The sequence below is a fragment of the Sciurus vulgaris genome (genome assembly GCF_902686455.1).
Source record: "Sciurus vulgaris genome assembly, chromosome: 1".
Classification (NCBI taxonomy): Eukaryota; Metazoa; Chordata; class Mammalia; order Rodentia; family Sciuridae; genus Sciurus; species Sciurus vulgaris.
In genome coordinates, this window is record NC_136461.1 from 6,604,985 (window position 1) to 6,621,453 (window position 16,469).

General features: G+C 55.1%; 1 protein-coding gene across 3 annotated transcripts in view; it reads right to left on the reverse strand.

Annotated features, from left to right (window-relative positions):
* CLSTN1 (calsyntenin 1) overlaps positions 1-16,469 on the reverse strand; it is a 62,009-nt gene that overhangs the window by 11,422 nt on the left and 34,118 nt on the right. For 2 of the 3 annotated variants that reach the window (XM_079142920.1, XM_079142918.1), the window contains exons 2-9: positions 16,112-16,234; positions 6,508-6,537; positions 5,250-5,445; positions 4,706-4,914; positions 4,252-4,401; positions 3,962-4,147; positions 1,931-2,179; positions 1,423-1,544 (exon numbers count right to left, since the gene is read on the reverse strand). In XM_079142920.1, the coding sequence (XP_078999046.1) occupies positions 1,423-1,544; positions 1,931-2,179; positions 3,962-4,147; positions 4,252-4,401; positions 4,706-4,914; positions 5,250-5,445; positions 6,508-6,537; positions 16,112-16,234 (1,265 nt within the window). The remainder of the gene's footprint in view (positions 1-1,422; positions 1,545-1,930; positions 2,180-3,961; positions 4,148-4,251; positions 4,402-4,705; positions 4,915-5,249; positions 5,446-6,507; positions 6,538-16,111; positions 16,235-16,469) is intronic. The other variant, XM_079142919.1, reaches the window with a different exon arrangement.

The window sequence follows — 16,469 nt, forward strand, 5'->3', positions numbered from 1 at the left end:
TCTTAAAAACTGCACTCGAGATGCCAAAAACATACACTGGAGGAAAGACAGCCTTTTGAACAAATGGTTCTGGGAAAACTGGTCATCCATGTGTGGAAGAGAGAGACGAGACCCCTAGTTCTCACCCTGCTCAAAAGTGGACTCAATCGAATCAAAATGGATAGAAGACCCCGGAACCAGACCTGAGACAAGGAACCTCTTAGAAGAAAGTGGAGGTCCACGCCCCCGTGAACGGGCCCCGGCGACATCACTCAGGAAGGCGCCCAAGGCTCAGTAAGCCAAGCCAAGAGCGAGTATGTGGGAATGGCACCACATCAGAAAGCTCCTGTACGGCAAAGGAAGCAAGATCGTCACGAAAGAACCCACAGGACGCAGAAAATCTTTGCTAATTACTCTTCTGGCAGAGGATTAATATCTAGAATATATAAAGAATTCAAAAAGCTTGACACCAAAATAATAACCCAATTAATAAATGGGCAGATGAATTAAACAGACACTCCTCAAATGAAGAGATACGAATGGGCGACAAATAAATGAAAAAATGTTCACCATCATTAGCAATTAGGGAACTGCAAATCGAAAGCACTCCGAGGGCTGGGCTATGGCTCAGTGGTAGAGCGCCTACCTAGCGGGTGAGGCACTGGGTTCGAGTGTCAGCACCGCATACAAATAAATAAGGTTTCATCAACAACTAATAAAGAGCATTTTTTAAAAGTACATTGAGATTTCAAGAATACAAATAATAATAAACGCTGGAGAGATCTTGGAGAAAAGGACGCTTTTACCCTGCTGGTGGCATTGTACATTAGTACAGCCGCTAGGGAGATGACTATGGAGGGGCCTCAAAAGACTAGGCATGGAGCCACCTGGGACCCAGCTATCTCCACTCCTTGGTTTTTATCCTGAAGACTTAGTCATGTTACTACAGTGACACAGGCATACCCTTGTTTACAGCAGCACAACGCACAACAGCCAAACTATGGAACCAGCCGAGGTGCCCCCATCAGTGGGTGAATGGATAAAAAGACAATGCAGTACATATACACAACAGAGTTTTATGCAGTCATAAAGAAAAATGAAACTATGTCATTTGCAAGAAATAGAGGGAACTTGAGAACATGTTCAACTAAGTAAGTCAGACTCAGAAGGTCAAGGGTCATGTTTACTCTCATATGTGAAAGGTGGAGAAGAAACAGGAAAAGAGGTGGGTGTGGCTCATGAAAATCACAGGGACATCAGTAGGGTAGGGCAAGGGACCAGGAGGAGGGAGGTGGAGGAATGATTCTGACCAAATTATAATGATTGTCACACTATGTGCATGTAGGAATACATAACAAGTGCCACCATTATGTACAACTGAGATCACCAGTAAAAAGCATGGAAAGAGAAAAAAGTGTAATTGATGAGTCTTTACTTGCTCACCTGATTCAACTTCCAGTGAAATTCTGCAGGTTTGTATTTCCTCTCCTCAGAAGGATCCTGACGGAGGAGGAAAACAAGCCGGCACCCGTGGACATACAGGGAATAATGGTGTCGGTTCATATCTGCAAAGACAGTTTCTCTGAGTAAAATGCCAACTTAAGACCCCTGGGAGGAATGAGAGCTGTTTCTTTAAGGATCCTGAAGACACAGCTTTATCTGTATAAATGAGCCCTCCGGCTGGGCCGAGGAGGGTTCAGGAATGAATACACTTGGGTGCTACTGAGCAGCTGGGCCCGTGGGAAGTGCGGACAATGATCCACTGAGCAGAACTACCCAGTCCAGAATGCCAACGTGGTCACTCAAGGACAAAGGCCCCCAGCACAAACACAGAAGGGTGCCTGTGTACCCACCAGCTCGTCCAACACACTGGGAAGGACAGACATCTACCTGCCTCCAGAGGCCACCCCCCGGACCTGGAGAGCAGCAGCATCTTCAGAAAAGTAACTACCTGCTTTGTCTGAACTGCACAGAATTGTTTCCTTCCTCCTGCCGAAAGGCCCATGCCTCATCCACACGGAGATGGTGAAGGGCTCTCTGGGGCTGAGAGAAACAAGGCCGTCGGGGACCCGGACCGCCTGGGTGCCGTTGAACTCAAACACCTGGTCGCTGTCGTGGCCGTTGTCGGTGGGGAGGCCCATGGTCCAGTTCATGGAGCTGCTGGGGGCGGGGAGCAGCTCGGCAGTACCAGCAGCAGCCCCTGAAACCACACGACCATCAATTCAGCGCAGGCCCCAGGGGCTGAAGCCACCCTAAGGGGCTGGTCTCATCGGCTGTTAGACAACTTGCTAGTTCTAGTTTATTTTTCTTCAAAAAGGAAGGACTTTTTAAAAAACAAAAATAAATAATAGGTATGGGTTTTTTTTAAGAAAGGGGAGATTAAAATGGCATTTTTAATAATCCCAGCCAGGTCTACACAGCATCTGAGTATCGAGTCCTCCTTATGAATGTACACACGAGCAACGAGTCCTAAGAACGAGTCCTGCCGTGCACACAGCACACCCGCACACAGCACACCTGCACACGGCCCCTTCGGCTTCTCCTACAGCCTGATTTCAAACATCTGCATGGCACTTCTCTGCACAGGTAAGCTCCCTCACTTAACCCATCTCCCTGGGGACACCAAGACTGTTTCCTGATTCCTCCCATTACCAGCCTCTCCGAGATGAGCATCTGTGTGGCCTCATGATTATGCTCCAAGGATAAATTCCAGAAATGGAATTTCCAAGTCAAAGAATAGGAAACGATTTTACAGCTGTTGGTAGATATTGCCAAGGTCAGGCTGTTTTTTTCTTCCTTTTCTTTTGGTGCTGGGAATGGAGCCCAGGACACCACACAAGCTGAGCATGTACTCTGCCACTGTGACTTTCCCCAGCCCCCAAATTTTCTTCTTAATTTGTGCTCTGAAAAAGGTTTCTCAAGCTCTCTTGGTTGTTTGGTCCTTGATGCTGTGTGTCTTGGCCAGACTGACCTAGTCTTTCGAGTAACCAGAGATCTCAATCCAAATCCCAGCCCTGCCACTTCCTAAAATGTGTCATTGAACAAGCTACTCAACCTCCCTTGGTCTCAATTAATTCCTCTGTAAAAACAGTCAATGCCACCTACTCAGCAGGCCTATTGGGGAGACGAGAGTAAAACCGCAGGGAAGTACCTGGCCTGTGGTAAAATGTGTGCCAGAACCTAAACACTGAATTCTTTCTATTTGGCATTTCAGCTGTTCTGCTAAGAAGATGTTCATTCAATACTTTAAGAAACAGTGGCATTAGGAGAAAGGCTGTAAGTTCCGTACACCACACCGGTACACGGAGTTTAAAGAGTAAAACCTTCCCAGCTTCTCAGTCCACATCTGCTGAGTCCGTGACTGTGACATTTGGGCTTAGAGTCACGACACCCTGGCGTCCTCCGCACGGGGAGGCTGGCACAGTGTGGTTTTCTCCTTCCACTTACTTGCCACTTAACAATTTTGAGACTTTGGTTTTGCCCTTTTGTTGTTTTTTGTTTGTTTGTTTTGAAACAGGGCCCAAGTTGCCCAGACTGGCCTGGAATCTGCCATCCTCCGGCCTCAGCCTCCCGAGTCCCTAGGGTCACCACCACACCTGGTGTTCTTGCTTTGAGACCAGCATCTGCTCTGTTGCTCAGGCTGGCCTTGAATTTGGGGACTCAGGAATCCTCTAGTCTCAGCCTCCCGAGAGGCTGGGACATGAGCCACTGCGGCCGCTCGTTCCTGCGTCACTCTCATTTGGGTGACGTAGCGTGCATTACCTTCTTCAAGTCACACACACCTAGCATCCTGAAGAGATGTCTGGGGGCCTATGCACTCCTGGAGCCCACCCAGGATGAAAGTCATCCGGCAAGCCAGCAAAAGCCATTCGGGAAGCTCGTCTGTCCCCTTCCTCACTGTTCACACAGGACCCACGCGGTTCCAGCTGAGGCCTCTCGCTCTCCCTGGGGAGGGACAGCTCAGGGAGGCGGGTCTCCTTACCACAGAGCTGGTGGAGGGATTTCTCGGAGTAGGTGTCGCGGTCGCAGCCCTTGCCGATGTGGCTGGTCTCCAGCTCCACGGTGGCCTGCACGGAGGCGACGGGCGCGGCACAGGTCTCCAGGTGGATGTTGGGGAACACGGCCAAAGCGCCCGTGCCAGGCTCATACTCCACCCGGTCACTCCAGCCTGGGCGGCCCGGCAGAGAAGGGAGGAAGGGACACGCACACTTAGGTTCCCGTGGACCCAGGTTTCCAGAGCAGGTGTGGGCGGGGAAGGAGGGCCGCGCTCACCTTGCCACCCGGGCGTGCAGCTGGGCTTGATGCTGATCTTCACCAGCGCGTCCTCCGCGGCCCTTCTCTTCCCACAGTCGTAGGCCGTGACCGTCAGCTTGTACTGCCGCTCCTTGCTGTGGCTGAGCTTCTCCGTGTTCTTTATATAACCTGGCAGGGGAGGAAAAACAACAGTGAGAACCATCCTCGCCCAGTCGCGCCCTCGCTGGAAGCACGACACAAGCGCACCAGGCCACCGAGGCCAGCGGGAAGACGCATGGCGTGAGCCGTGGACCCTCCAACACACCCGAGATCCACCCGCAGCATTTACAGAAGGCCTGGGACCAAGGTCGCGGGACAGCAAAACTGGAGGGTGAGGCACAGCCAGGCCGGCCTGTGACTGCATGCACGGGGGACAGGCTATGGGAGCAGAAGCCACCAGGCAGGGGCCCTGCTGGGGCAGCCCCACGCTCACCGTCCTTGTCCACGGTGAACGGCACATCGGGGGTGACAATCTCGTAGCTGCAGATCTGGCTGAACTGCGGGGAGCAGTCTGCATCCACGGCCTCCACCCTAAGGAGGCTGTCGAGCTGCTTCCCCTCCGTGGCCGTGGCCTTGTAGGACTTCTCCTTGAACACGGGCGCATACTCGTTCACGTCGTTCACCTGAATGTGGACAGTTGCTCTGGACAGAGGGGGGAAAGCTGGGTTTTGGGGTTTTGTTCCGTTTTTTACCCAAAGCATACCAATCCCCCGCTTTCTGTGGTACTGAGGACTGAGCGGGGCGCTCCGCCACTGAGCCGCCCCAGCCCGGCCTCGTTTTCTAACAGAGCATCCGTGGGGGCAAAAGGACTCATTCGTTGACTTCTGAAACCCTCCGCGCGCTGGGCTCTCGCCAGGAGCTGCAGGCTGTGCAGCCCTGTCCCCCACCACCCGGACGCGCACAGACCTGGAGATGGCCTCTGCCTAAGTCCCCAGCGCGGGCAGCCTGCAGCCTCCCTGGCGCCGCGGCCCGCTTACTTGTGAGACTTCTTCACGCCGGTGCCGTCGGGGCCCTTCCCGCAGTCGTAGGCCTGGATGGAGAACGTGTAGTCCTTCTGCAGCTCACAGTCCAGCTTCTCTTTCGAGCGGATTACCCCCTCGCCCGTGGATTTATCCACTACTACTGCATCAAAGGGGACATTCTGCCCGTGAATTTTAAAGCCACAGATCTCACCTGGGGAGTCAAAGCGGAGCAGGTTAGAGAGGCTGCCAGGAGAGCCTGCGGCACACGCCAACCTCCCCGGAGAGAATGAACAGCCACTCCGCAGCCAGGGGGTTTGGAGGGTCCGTGGACAAAGCGGGGCACTGTGCTGTGACACGGGTGAGTTCTGGGGCTTTAGTAAAAAGAAAACAAAAAAGCAGTCTGGCTTTGCAAGCAACTTGTTTGCTTTGCATCCATTCATGCAGGAACACAGGAGAGGAGGCAGGCATTCCACAGGAGCACCGAGGTCTCGGCAGCGAGCGCCAGGCCTGGGCGCAGGGCTGCTGGCCACCCGAGGCGGCGGCCCTTTGGATTTGGACCAGAGAGGATAAGGCAGTTAAGTGTTGGGAGGGCAGGAAGCGTGAGGTATAGGACCAGCGCCGTAATTACAGAGACTCTGTCAAGAAGAAAAATCACAAGAACCAAGTCTTCCTGTGCAATGAGCCTGGCTAAAATCAGGGAATCACAACAAGCCGCTGGAGAGGTAGAAATACCAACTCTCAGGCATCCATTTCAACGGCTGTCACCGGCTTCCGTCCCGGGGTCTCGGCTGGGCTCCCTTATCCTGCTAACCCTGAAGAGAGACCCGGCCAGGGACCAGCCACAGCGACGCTGTCTCGGAGGCTCCACACGGAGCTCGAGGGCACGTCGCCACGCGGGCGGTGGGAGAACACGCGGGGACGTTCTGACACGTGTGTGGAACGCCACGAAACATGTCACACAAAAGTGAGACTGGACCCCTCCACGGCTCCAACCAATAGAGAACTGTCACCAAGCAAGTCTCAGGTTGAGTTTAAAAAAAGAATGCACGGTGCTGTCTGTGTGGTTCAAATGGATGTCTGATTTCCAGATATTTCTAGCCAAGGGTCTGGCTACGCACAATTTCCATCAATACATTTTAAAATAGCAACAGAGTAGGAGAATAAAGGGGCAAAGGAGCATGACAGTTGCTTCTGTTTAAGGGCTGATTCCCAATTTTAAAAACAAAGTTAGTGGGTTAATATCATAAGAGGGAGACAAAGAACCCTTGATCACCTTCTTTGGTGACTGTCACCTCAAAACTCTCTAAAGGGAGAAAAGATAAACCCATGTCAGTAATTCAGGAAAGAGTGAAGACGGAACAATAAGGAAATAAAGTCAAAGATGCACACGTCACACAGAAAGCTCGACACATGATTTACAACAGGCTCTGCGCCAGATGCTGGCACTGCTCCGGCTGACCCGTCCCGTCCTCGGCAACAGGCCTCAGGCTGAGCCCACTTACCAGGAGCTACAGCGGGAAGGCGAGCTTGCCTAACACCCCGGGTCTTCAGGATTTCCTTCTAATGACACCGTGATGACGATCAGCAAATACACCTACGTGTTTTCATTTTCAAGCTGGTCCTCTCAGCTGGGTTCTGGTAACGTCCCCCTCATCATCGGGCTTAATGAAACCCATGTTTGTTCTCGTCAACAGCAAGGTCTTCTCACCTAAGCACCCAGCCAAGGCGACCAAGAACCCTCTGACTTGGACCAGCTGCCCCACTGGCTGGGGCCAAACAGAACCAGCCCTGGGTTTTGCCAGGCCAACATCAACCCCACTGGCCTCCCGCGACCCGGAGATGGGCGGCCTCCAGCCCCTGCAGCCCAGGCCTCGCGGCAGCCCTGCCTGCTCCTCTCACGGGGAGCGCGCCGCGCCCCCTTCCTTTCCAGTCACCTCAGACTGCCCTGAACAAGCGCCGCCGTCTTCCTGTGTTTCTAGTTTTAATAATGGTGCCCGTGGCCTGCCGACTTACTGACCTGCTTCCGCACAGCCTTGCGCCTCTAGGACTCCCTCACCCGGCGGGCGGCCACCACTGCTGCCTGGCGGCCATGCCTACAGGGCAAGACCTGCGGGCACACGGCTGACGCCACGGAGCAAGCGCCCTCCATCCTGATCCTGCCGCAGTCCCAGGGCTTTGCTGCCCAGGAATAGCATGACAAGGGCACCTCGCCCATGCTCCCTGCTGGGCAGGAGACCCCCGCAGACTCGCCCTGCCTGAGGGGGCAGCCGCCAGCCGCATGGGGCCGTTCACGGTAAAGCTAAAACTCACACTGAAATAATGTTGAGTCTTCAGTTCCTCGGCCACACCTGCCGCATTGCAGGTGCCAGCCAGCCACGTGGGGAGGGGACAGATGCACAGCACCCCCTTCCTGGCAAGCTCCAGAGGACGCTGGCCCTGGAGCAGGGCTCTGCATGCTGCGGTTTCTGGGCCAAATTCATCCTGTCCCTGTATTTAAATGGCCTGAGTGCTAAGAATGGTTTTTGCCCTTTTATACAGTATTTTAGAACATGAGAGAACTTTCTAGTGAAGTCAAACTTCAGTCTCCATAAAAAGCGTTCCGTCGGGTCACCGCTGTCCTGTTTGGGTCAGGCCTCCGGCTGCTACCACGGCAGTTTCTGCAGGTTTACATGGTGGCAAAAGACCAGGTGGTCCACAGGGCCTCAAGCAGCCCACCTTGCTCTTCCTGGGACAGTCTGCTGATCCCTGCTCGGGAGCCAACCTGGGAGCCGACCTGCAGGCACAGGCGACGCCCAGCCGCTTCCCGGGTCGAGCTAACGCACTAGGATCACGCTGTCTGGGTGTGTGTCAACATCACGAGATACGTTCTAAAATCATTCAAGCTGCCCAGTGAAAACAGCCTGACCTGGGGTTACTTTTCTAGAGAGAACACGGTGAGGCAGCTGCAGCGTTTTCCTGAGGGGCACCAGGTAGGCAGGGACTAAGCCTCTGTGATGGAACGCTGGCCTGTGCAGAGCCACCCGCACAGAGAATGCCACAGCGGGGTCAAAACACCTGCCACTTAAGCACCATCTTTTTTTGGAGACAGGGGTCTCACTGTGTTGGCCAGGCTGGGCTCAAGTAATCCTCCTGCCTCCGACTGTCAAGCAGCTGGGACTAGACTGTGCTCGGCCATCAGCAATGTCTGTGAGATCCACTGACCTCGGCACTGCTAGGAGGAGCAGAACCCTGCCAACAGGAAACCCTCTTTCTCTTGGGATCAGGGTGGAGTCTGGGGTGTAGTAGGGCACTGGGGGTTTCAACTGTAGACTCGGAGTGTTCAGGGAATACTTCACCGGTGGAATTATGTCTGAGTAGACCTGAGGAAACTAAGGGAGCAAACCCCATGATTCTCTTGTGAAGAGAATCAGGTACAAAGGCCCTGAGGCAGGAATGAGGGGGTCTTGCTGCTGGCTCCGGGACTGAAAACAAGTCTGTGAGAGCGCCCAGACGGTGGCTGGAGCAACCGAGCAGGGGTGCTGAGGCCAGACCAGGATGTGGGTGTGGCGGGAGGGGATGAGAGGCAGGAGGCAGCAGTGGGCATTTTGAAAGCAACTTCAGTACGGCTGGACTGTGAGAGACGCGGCCACGCTCTGCCGCCTGGGAGGAGGCTGGGGAGAAATGGGCGCTGGGCACTGGATCTGAGCACAAATCCATATCGCAGTCCGCTGGGGGCAGTCTGGGGATGGTGACTCCGAAGTTCGACCCTCAAATGTAAGAACATACATTCCTTAGAAACACTTCGTAGTTGCAGGCGCTCTCCAGAAGACGGGATCTGCTCCATTCGTAGCAAGAAGGCAGAATGTGTAACTGCATATTTTCTGCATTTCCCCGCTGATTTTAAGAACTTAAGTGGCTACTTCAGTGGGCTCCACCCACAGGATCTGGTGCCTCAAATTCGCTGGCTCCTATCACTCGAGTGAGGCTGGGTCCTTTCTTGTGAAATGGCAGAGGCAGCCAGGGCCTGGCCTCGGGCAGACCAGTCGACCCCACACGTCACAGCTGGGCTCTCGAGGCCTCTGTCTGCCCAGAGCTCCGACTGTAATGAAGCAGACGTGGGGGAGGCTGGGGGTGGCGAGCGCTAGATCTGAACAAAGGTGGGGTCGGCAGGAGGCGCAGGGCTGTTAGAGAGCCGACTAGAGCAGAGGCTGCTTCTGCGTGGCCCCTAGTTTGTGGCTCGTGAGACACGGAGGGAGGCGAAGGCCTGGGGAGACGCTGATCACTCAGGGGCTTGCGTCACTTTCCCTGGCGCCCATCCCGCCGGTCATCCGGAGTACGTGAAGCAGAGCCCAGGCTGGCTGCGCCCAGACCCATCGGCCCCACAGGACCCGCGACGCCTGGGGTATCCTGTCAGCATCTTCCTGTGTCTGAGGCCCACGCTGCGTCTGGCAGCTGTGCCAGCCTGGGAGCGCACCAAACCCTCCCGCTCCTTCCCGTCACCCTCCACGATCACTCAAAGCAGGAGTGGTCTGATCTCTCTCAATCGCCCCTCCTCTTTGGTCCTCTAACATCATCTAATTAATCAGAGGGTTTTGCTGAAGAATCTGTTACAACAATACAGCAGAGTGGGGAAGCGGGGCCCAGACCGCCTCTCCCAGCCAGTCCGGGCTCACAGCTGGCAGCACTGGTCTTCACCTGCCTCCTCTCCCCTCCGGCGGCTGGCCATTCTTCCCACGTCCCTTCCTGTGACGGATGGCCTCCAACTCCACTCTCTTTGCTGAGCAGCAGGGCTCCAAAGCCTCTCCCGGCCCTTGGGGACCCTGCTCCTCAAGGAAGTTCCCCATGCTGGCTCTAGTGAAGGCTCTGGCTGCAAGCAGCAGGCTACTCAGCCAACTGAGGCAAGAAGTGATTTATGGGAATGCCACTGGGAATTCTCGGAATTGACTACAGTGCAGAGAAAGGGACTTGGGGACAGCTGAAAACCAGGGCAGCTCAGAGACCAGGAAACAGGGACCGAGACAGTTGCACAGCCCCTGCTCAGACGGGAAGGAGTCACAACTGCTCCAGCTCTCGGGGCTCTGCTCAGCCCTCGGAGCCAAGGAGGAAGCACCTGCCCAGCCTGGCTCAGGGAAGCGGGCAAGGGGCATGAACCCCCGACCTGGACCCACGGGAAACAGACCAGGGGCTGGGAGAGAGGCGGACCCTGGCAGCAGGCGTCCCCCGCGATGTCCCTGCTACTCCAGCTCTCCTTCCTGACCCGCTCCTCCCTGCTCTGCTCGGCCTTGTGCCCTCTGGCCTCCTTGCTTGCTGCTCCGGGCTGGTTTGGGGATGTGCGTCTCTGGCGGCAGTTTGTCAGGCCACCTTGAATGCGATAAGCACGCACGCACTGAGGGCTTCTCTCTCAGCAGCTCCTCGCTGATGACGGCAGCACTCGCATCTGGGGGTGCCGAGAGCTCCCCAGGAGCCTGGAAAGCTGTGGTGTGGTGTCCAGCCCATCCCCACAGGTCAGCCCCAGAAGCTCCAGGGCTGAGCCCGGGAGTGTACGTTCCTGATAAGCGCCGCCCGATGACTGCGGTGCAGACCGTCGCGGAGCTGGGAAAAGGTCCATCGTGTTCCCACCCTGAGCTGGTGCTCAGGCTGTGCCCTGAAGTACCGACCCAGGTGGCCGAGAGCAGCTGGGAACCTACGCTCACACAGGAGCCCAGCGATCTGGACGCAGGCTTGGGAAACCACGTGCACGACACGCCCGGCCACCATGCTCAGCAACTGGGCACTCAGGTGGACTCCCACCCTCTAGACCGCCCAGCCCCGCCCTGGAGTCGCTGGCTTGCCTTCTGAACCCGCGTCACCTTGGCATGTCCCCAGTACCCCTGCAGCGCTGGGCCTGCACTCCCACCTGCACTGCCCGTGGCCCTGAACGGCTTCCGCGCTGGGCACGTGCTGGGGAGGCTCTCGCCTGGTACACCTGACACCTGTGGTCACTGAGCCCTCCCCTGTCCTGGGAGGTGTCCGCACCTGAGATGGGCTCCCTGCTGTCGGGAACTGGTCGCGCACAGCAGATGTCCTGGCCCCAGTACCGCCACACTGCTGCTCTGGAGTCCCGCCTCCTCACAGGTTTGACCGTACGACACGCCAATCTTTTCAAATGTTTGTTTATAACATACAAAATGGCAACTTCACGTGGCTCGAACCAACACATCCAGCTCACTGCTGCAAACACCGCGGCAGCCCCGGGGCTGCAAAGCAAAGCCGGGCAGCGGAGGGTGATGAGCCCAGTCACCGAGGCTCACGGTGTGGCAGAAGGCGCTGGGTTTCAAGCAGTGGCTCCGGTGGGAACGGAGCTCCCCACCCCCGCTTTATTTTGGATTCTATACAAAACGTAACTGTCGGGCCAACCTGGTAAAATATTCATTCAATCTGGAAAGGCAGGAAAGAGCCTGCTGGAGTAGACTCCCTGCGGAAGGCAAGGGCTCAGGGCCCGGGGACGAGGTGGATGCCAGTCCTCTGGTACAGGCAGAACAGAACTTGTCTTTGTTTTGTTTTTCTGCACCGGGGACTAAACCCGTTGGGTGCTCAACTACCGAGCCAAGTTCTGACTTTTTTTTTTTGGAGATGGTCTCACTAAGTTGCTGAGGCTGGCCTCAAACTTGTGATCCTCCTGCCTCAGCCCCTCAAGTCACTGGGATGACATTATCTCCTGCTGTGGGGCAGCCACCACACCCAGCAGACCCAGTCACGTCAGAACAACACGCAGCCTGCACACACAGTTCACTCTTTAACTCTCCACGACATAGAAATATGAATGGATTTTCTTACATCAACTCAGGCTTTCAGCAGACTGAGGAAAGGGGAGGAAAAAACAGTCATTTAAAGGTCCTAAAATACTTGACAAACATCGAGACTTGCCCTTGGCGTCACCCCAGGACGCAATCCAGGCTCGACTCCCCGTCGCCTGGCAGAGTTGGGCAAGGAGGCGCCACGCGCACACGCGCCTGCTGCGGGGCTCGGGTCCAGGACCCCGGGCGCTGGCCACCCGCGGCCCCGAAGGGACGAGGCAAGCCACCAGAAGGTGCAGGGCTTTCAAAGTTGACGTCGCTGACATCATGGGGCCCATGTAGTTGCCCCAAGCCAGTGGGGACCTGCGGCCAGGTGAGCCTGTGGCTGTGACACACTCACGGGCCCCCACTCAGCAGGGACCGGGTGTGGTCGCCAGCCCTCAGGCCCCTGCCAGCCACTTTTCTCAGCTTGAAAACAGAAATGGAGAGAGCCGGCCCATGAGGCTGTTGGCAAGAACCTGGCAGAGTCGCCAGAAGACCTAGAATGCCCGCCACACCCTCAGCCCTCGTGATGTGAGGGTTGTGCACCGCCAACCTCCTCACAGGCCAGTGCCCACTGCCACCTCCAAAGTCCAGCTGAGCTAAGGGACAGCGCCAGACCCAACCTCATCTTACATCAACAACCTTCTAAGGAATCCCAATAAGCCTGGGGCGGTGGCGCACGCCTATAATCCCAGCGGCTCGGGAGGCTGAGGCAGGAGGACTATAAATTCAAGCCAGCCTTAGCAACTTAGGGAGGCCCTGGGCAACTCAGAAGACCCTGTCTCTAAATAAGGTAAAAAAAGAGCTGAGGATGTGGCTCAGTGGTCGAGTGTTCCTGAGTTCGATCCCCAGTATCCCAAATCATCCTCCTTCTCCTCGAGGACTGGGGTTGTGGCAGAGCAATTGCCCAGCATGTGTGGGGCAAAGGGTTTGATCCTCAGCACCACATAAAAACAAAATAAAGGTATTGTGTCTATCTACAACAAAAGAATTTATTAATAAAAAAGAAATCCTATGAAGTTTTATGTAGAAAGTTGGAAAAATATTTCTAAAAGAATGGCAACTGAAAATGTATTTTTTTTTTTTTTTTTATATCGGGGTTCAGTCCCACTGAGCCACATCCCCAGACCTTTTTGGTTTTGATACTAGGGATTGAACCAGGGGCATTTAACCACCAAGTCACAGCCCCAGCCCCTTTTTATATTTTTTATTACAGATGGGGCCTTGCTAAATTGCTTAGGGCCTCACTAAGTTGCTGAGGCTGAGTCTGAACTTGCAATCCTCCTGCCTCAGCCTCCTGAGTCGCTGGGATTACAGGAGTGTGCCACCAAGCTGGCTGTCTCCAGCCCTTTTTATTTTGAAGCAGGTCTAAGTTGCTGAGGCTGCCCGTAAAGTTGAGCTCCTCCTGCCTCATCCTCCCCCAAGTCACTGGGATTACAAGCATGCACCACGGCACCTGGCTCTGAAAACATATTTAAAAGATGTCACAATTAGTAATGCCAGCAGCAGCAAATATTGCGTGTAGGACTACGCACCAGGCTGTTTGTTGGGTTTGTCCGTGGTGCTGGGATGGAGCCCAGGGCTCCTACACATGCTAGGCAGGTGCTCTACTGCGAACCACACCCCAGCCTGCACTGCATTTATATGAATATCCAGAACAGGCCCATCTGTATGGCTGCCGGTGCTGGAGGGCAGGGAACTGAGCAGTGACAGCTAGTGGCATGAAGGGGCTTTAGGGGTACTGAATGAGATGCAGGTTGACAGCTGCACAGTCTGGTAAACACAGTATACCAAAAACCAAGGGACGGGCCAGGCGTGGTGGCCACGCCTGTAATCCCAGCAGCTTGGGAGGCTGAGGCAGAAGGATCTCAAGTTCAAAGCCAGCCTCAGCAATTGAGCAAGACCCTGTCTAAAAAATAAAAAGGGCTGGGGGTGTGGCTCCGTGGTAAAGCAACACCCCTGGGTTCAATCCCTGGTACCAAGAAACAAAAACAAAACAAAAAACAATGGATGTGTGGCAACAGCAAACGGTGACTTCCAGAGGATACAAATCCTGTGTCCAGAAAAGACAGGCAGAGAAGCCCAGAGGAGAAACTCCTCCAGGAAACCTGCAGAGGGAAGGCGACCACGGGTTTGTCTGCCACACGGAGACGATCCACCACAGCTAGCGCTTGGGTCTAAGCTGCTTCTCTGTGTGTGTGTGTTTTTTTTTTAATCTGAATATGTAATTTCTATACATCAATAAAAAAAATTCCGAGGATCCTTAAAAACATAAACTCAAAAGTATTGTTTCCTCCATGACACATTAAGCTTGATAAATGGCACAACAAAATCCAAGGAGAAAGGAAACCGTGAGCGACCGCTTCACGGCCGTGACCTCCCCTTCAATGCGGACACATGATGTCCCCTTCACTTCCTACTTCCCTATGACCTCCCACAGTGACAAATGCAGCTACAGCATCAGGCCAAGAGTCTGGGCTGCACCACACCACTGTGTGACCCACCGTCAGAAACTCAACTGCTCTGTGCCTCAGTTTCCTCTCTTTAAAATGGGAATGGCAGGAAGAAGGTTACTCAACTCATATTATGCTGGGGAGGATTACTACTCTGTTTCTTTATGGGTTTTTGTTTGTTTGTTACCAGGGATTGAGCCCGGGGTGCTTAACCACTGAGCCACATCCCCAGCCCTCTTTATTTTGAGACAGGATCTGGCTAAGTTGCTGAGGCTGGCTTTGAACTCTCTTGATCCTCCTGCCTAAGCCTCCCAAGCCACTGGGATTGCAGGCATGTGTCACCATACCCCGTGGCTGTAGAAGATTATAATTCCTGCTTGCAAAGCGCTTGGGATGGATCCTGTTATAAAGGCTGTCTGGGCGAAGGTGCTATCACACAGGAGGACCGCGCTCCACCTACAAGAGGGTCGGCAGCCCACGCCTCACAGGGGACACCTGAGGAGGTCAACGCACAACTCCTGACCACGGTCACTCCTTGCCACACGTGAGACGGATGTAAGCTTGATGGAAAGCCCCTGAGGTGGTGGACGGGGCACTCATGTCACGTTCCAGAGGAAGGACGGACATAGTGACCACACAGGCGTGCCCGGGCTGTGCTCATGCAGGTCCACGGAACACTCAGCGTGCCAGTGAAGACCCACAGGCAATGTGAAAGATGACTTCCAACTGGGGGAACCCGCCACGAAACACCACAGGCTCCTGGACACACTTGAGTGTCTGTGGCCTCCTCTCCTGTCCCAGAATCTCACCGGACTTCTCTCCAAAGGTCAATAAACAAGTGCAACTAATCGGAGGCTGTCCCTCACAGACACAGGAGCACAGCTGGCCTGGGTGGCTCTTCGGCAACCGGAAGCGGCACTGATGAGAAGGGACTGCAGCTCATCCCTCAGATGGGGCTACCAAAACACAGGGCCCTCCCCCCCGTGTGTCAAGTGAAACCAGCGCGTGGCCCGTTTCACGAGCTCATCCAGCTGCGCCCGGTTTTCCCCAAACACAGCGCTCCTTAATACGGAGTTTTGATCTAGAAAAAGCCACCAAAGAACTGCTCCTTAAAATTAACTTCTCAGTGTCGTTCCGACTCTGAGGCCAAGAAAGGGTGAGGCAGCCCGTCCCTTTGTCAGTTCAGGCCAGCTCTGATCTGGAAAGTGCCACCAAGCGTCAATGGCACAGAAGACAGCCTCAGGACGAAAGCCCCCAGCGGTGTGTCCCCGCGGGGGTACAGGTGTAGGCCACAGCTGAGAATGCACTAGAAGTAAACCTGGGCCTCTCAGGTTCTGCAGTCTTCACAGGTGGCTATCTAGGCTCAGGAAGCAGGCTGGGTGCCTGGGTCCTCCACAGGCCAGGACCAACGGCCTGGGAGCAGGGGGGAGACACCTGCGCACGCAGCGGCTGGAGACGGCTGCAGACGCCATCTACCCGGATGCTCCGTACAGTGAGCATTCTGCTTTCTGACTGACTACCCAGGAAAAGACGCTGCCCAGGAGCCTCGAGACTGTCAGGCAGGCTCAGAGCTGCTCAGGTTCCCTCCGGGTCCAGATCTGGCAGCAGGGATGAGGCCCGCACCTACCTGCAAAGTGCAGAGGAGCATCTTTATCCAAGGCGATCAGCGGGGGGTCGAGCAGCACTGTGTTGTCGTTCTCAGTGACAATGCCGTGGTAGGTGGGCTCCAGCCAGGGCTTGTGCTTGTTGGCTGCAGTGAGAACAGAGCAGAAGAAAACAGGCTCAGGGCCACTGCCGGCAAGCGCGGCCTCGGAGGCACGCTTCTCTCCTCTTGGGCGCTGGCGATGGGCTGGCTGAGTGGGCTCTCCGTCGCAGGGGGCTCACTGGGCTGCAAGAAACACTTGTGTTTGGTTGCAGCGTTCGATAGAGACCAAATGGGATAAAGCTGAATTCTAGAGCAAACGCACCGATCACAAGTGGTTTAT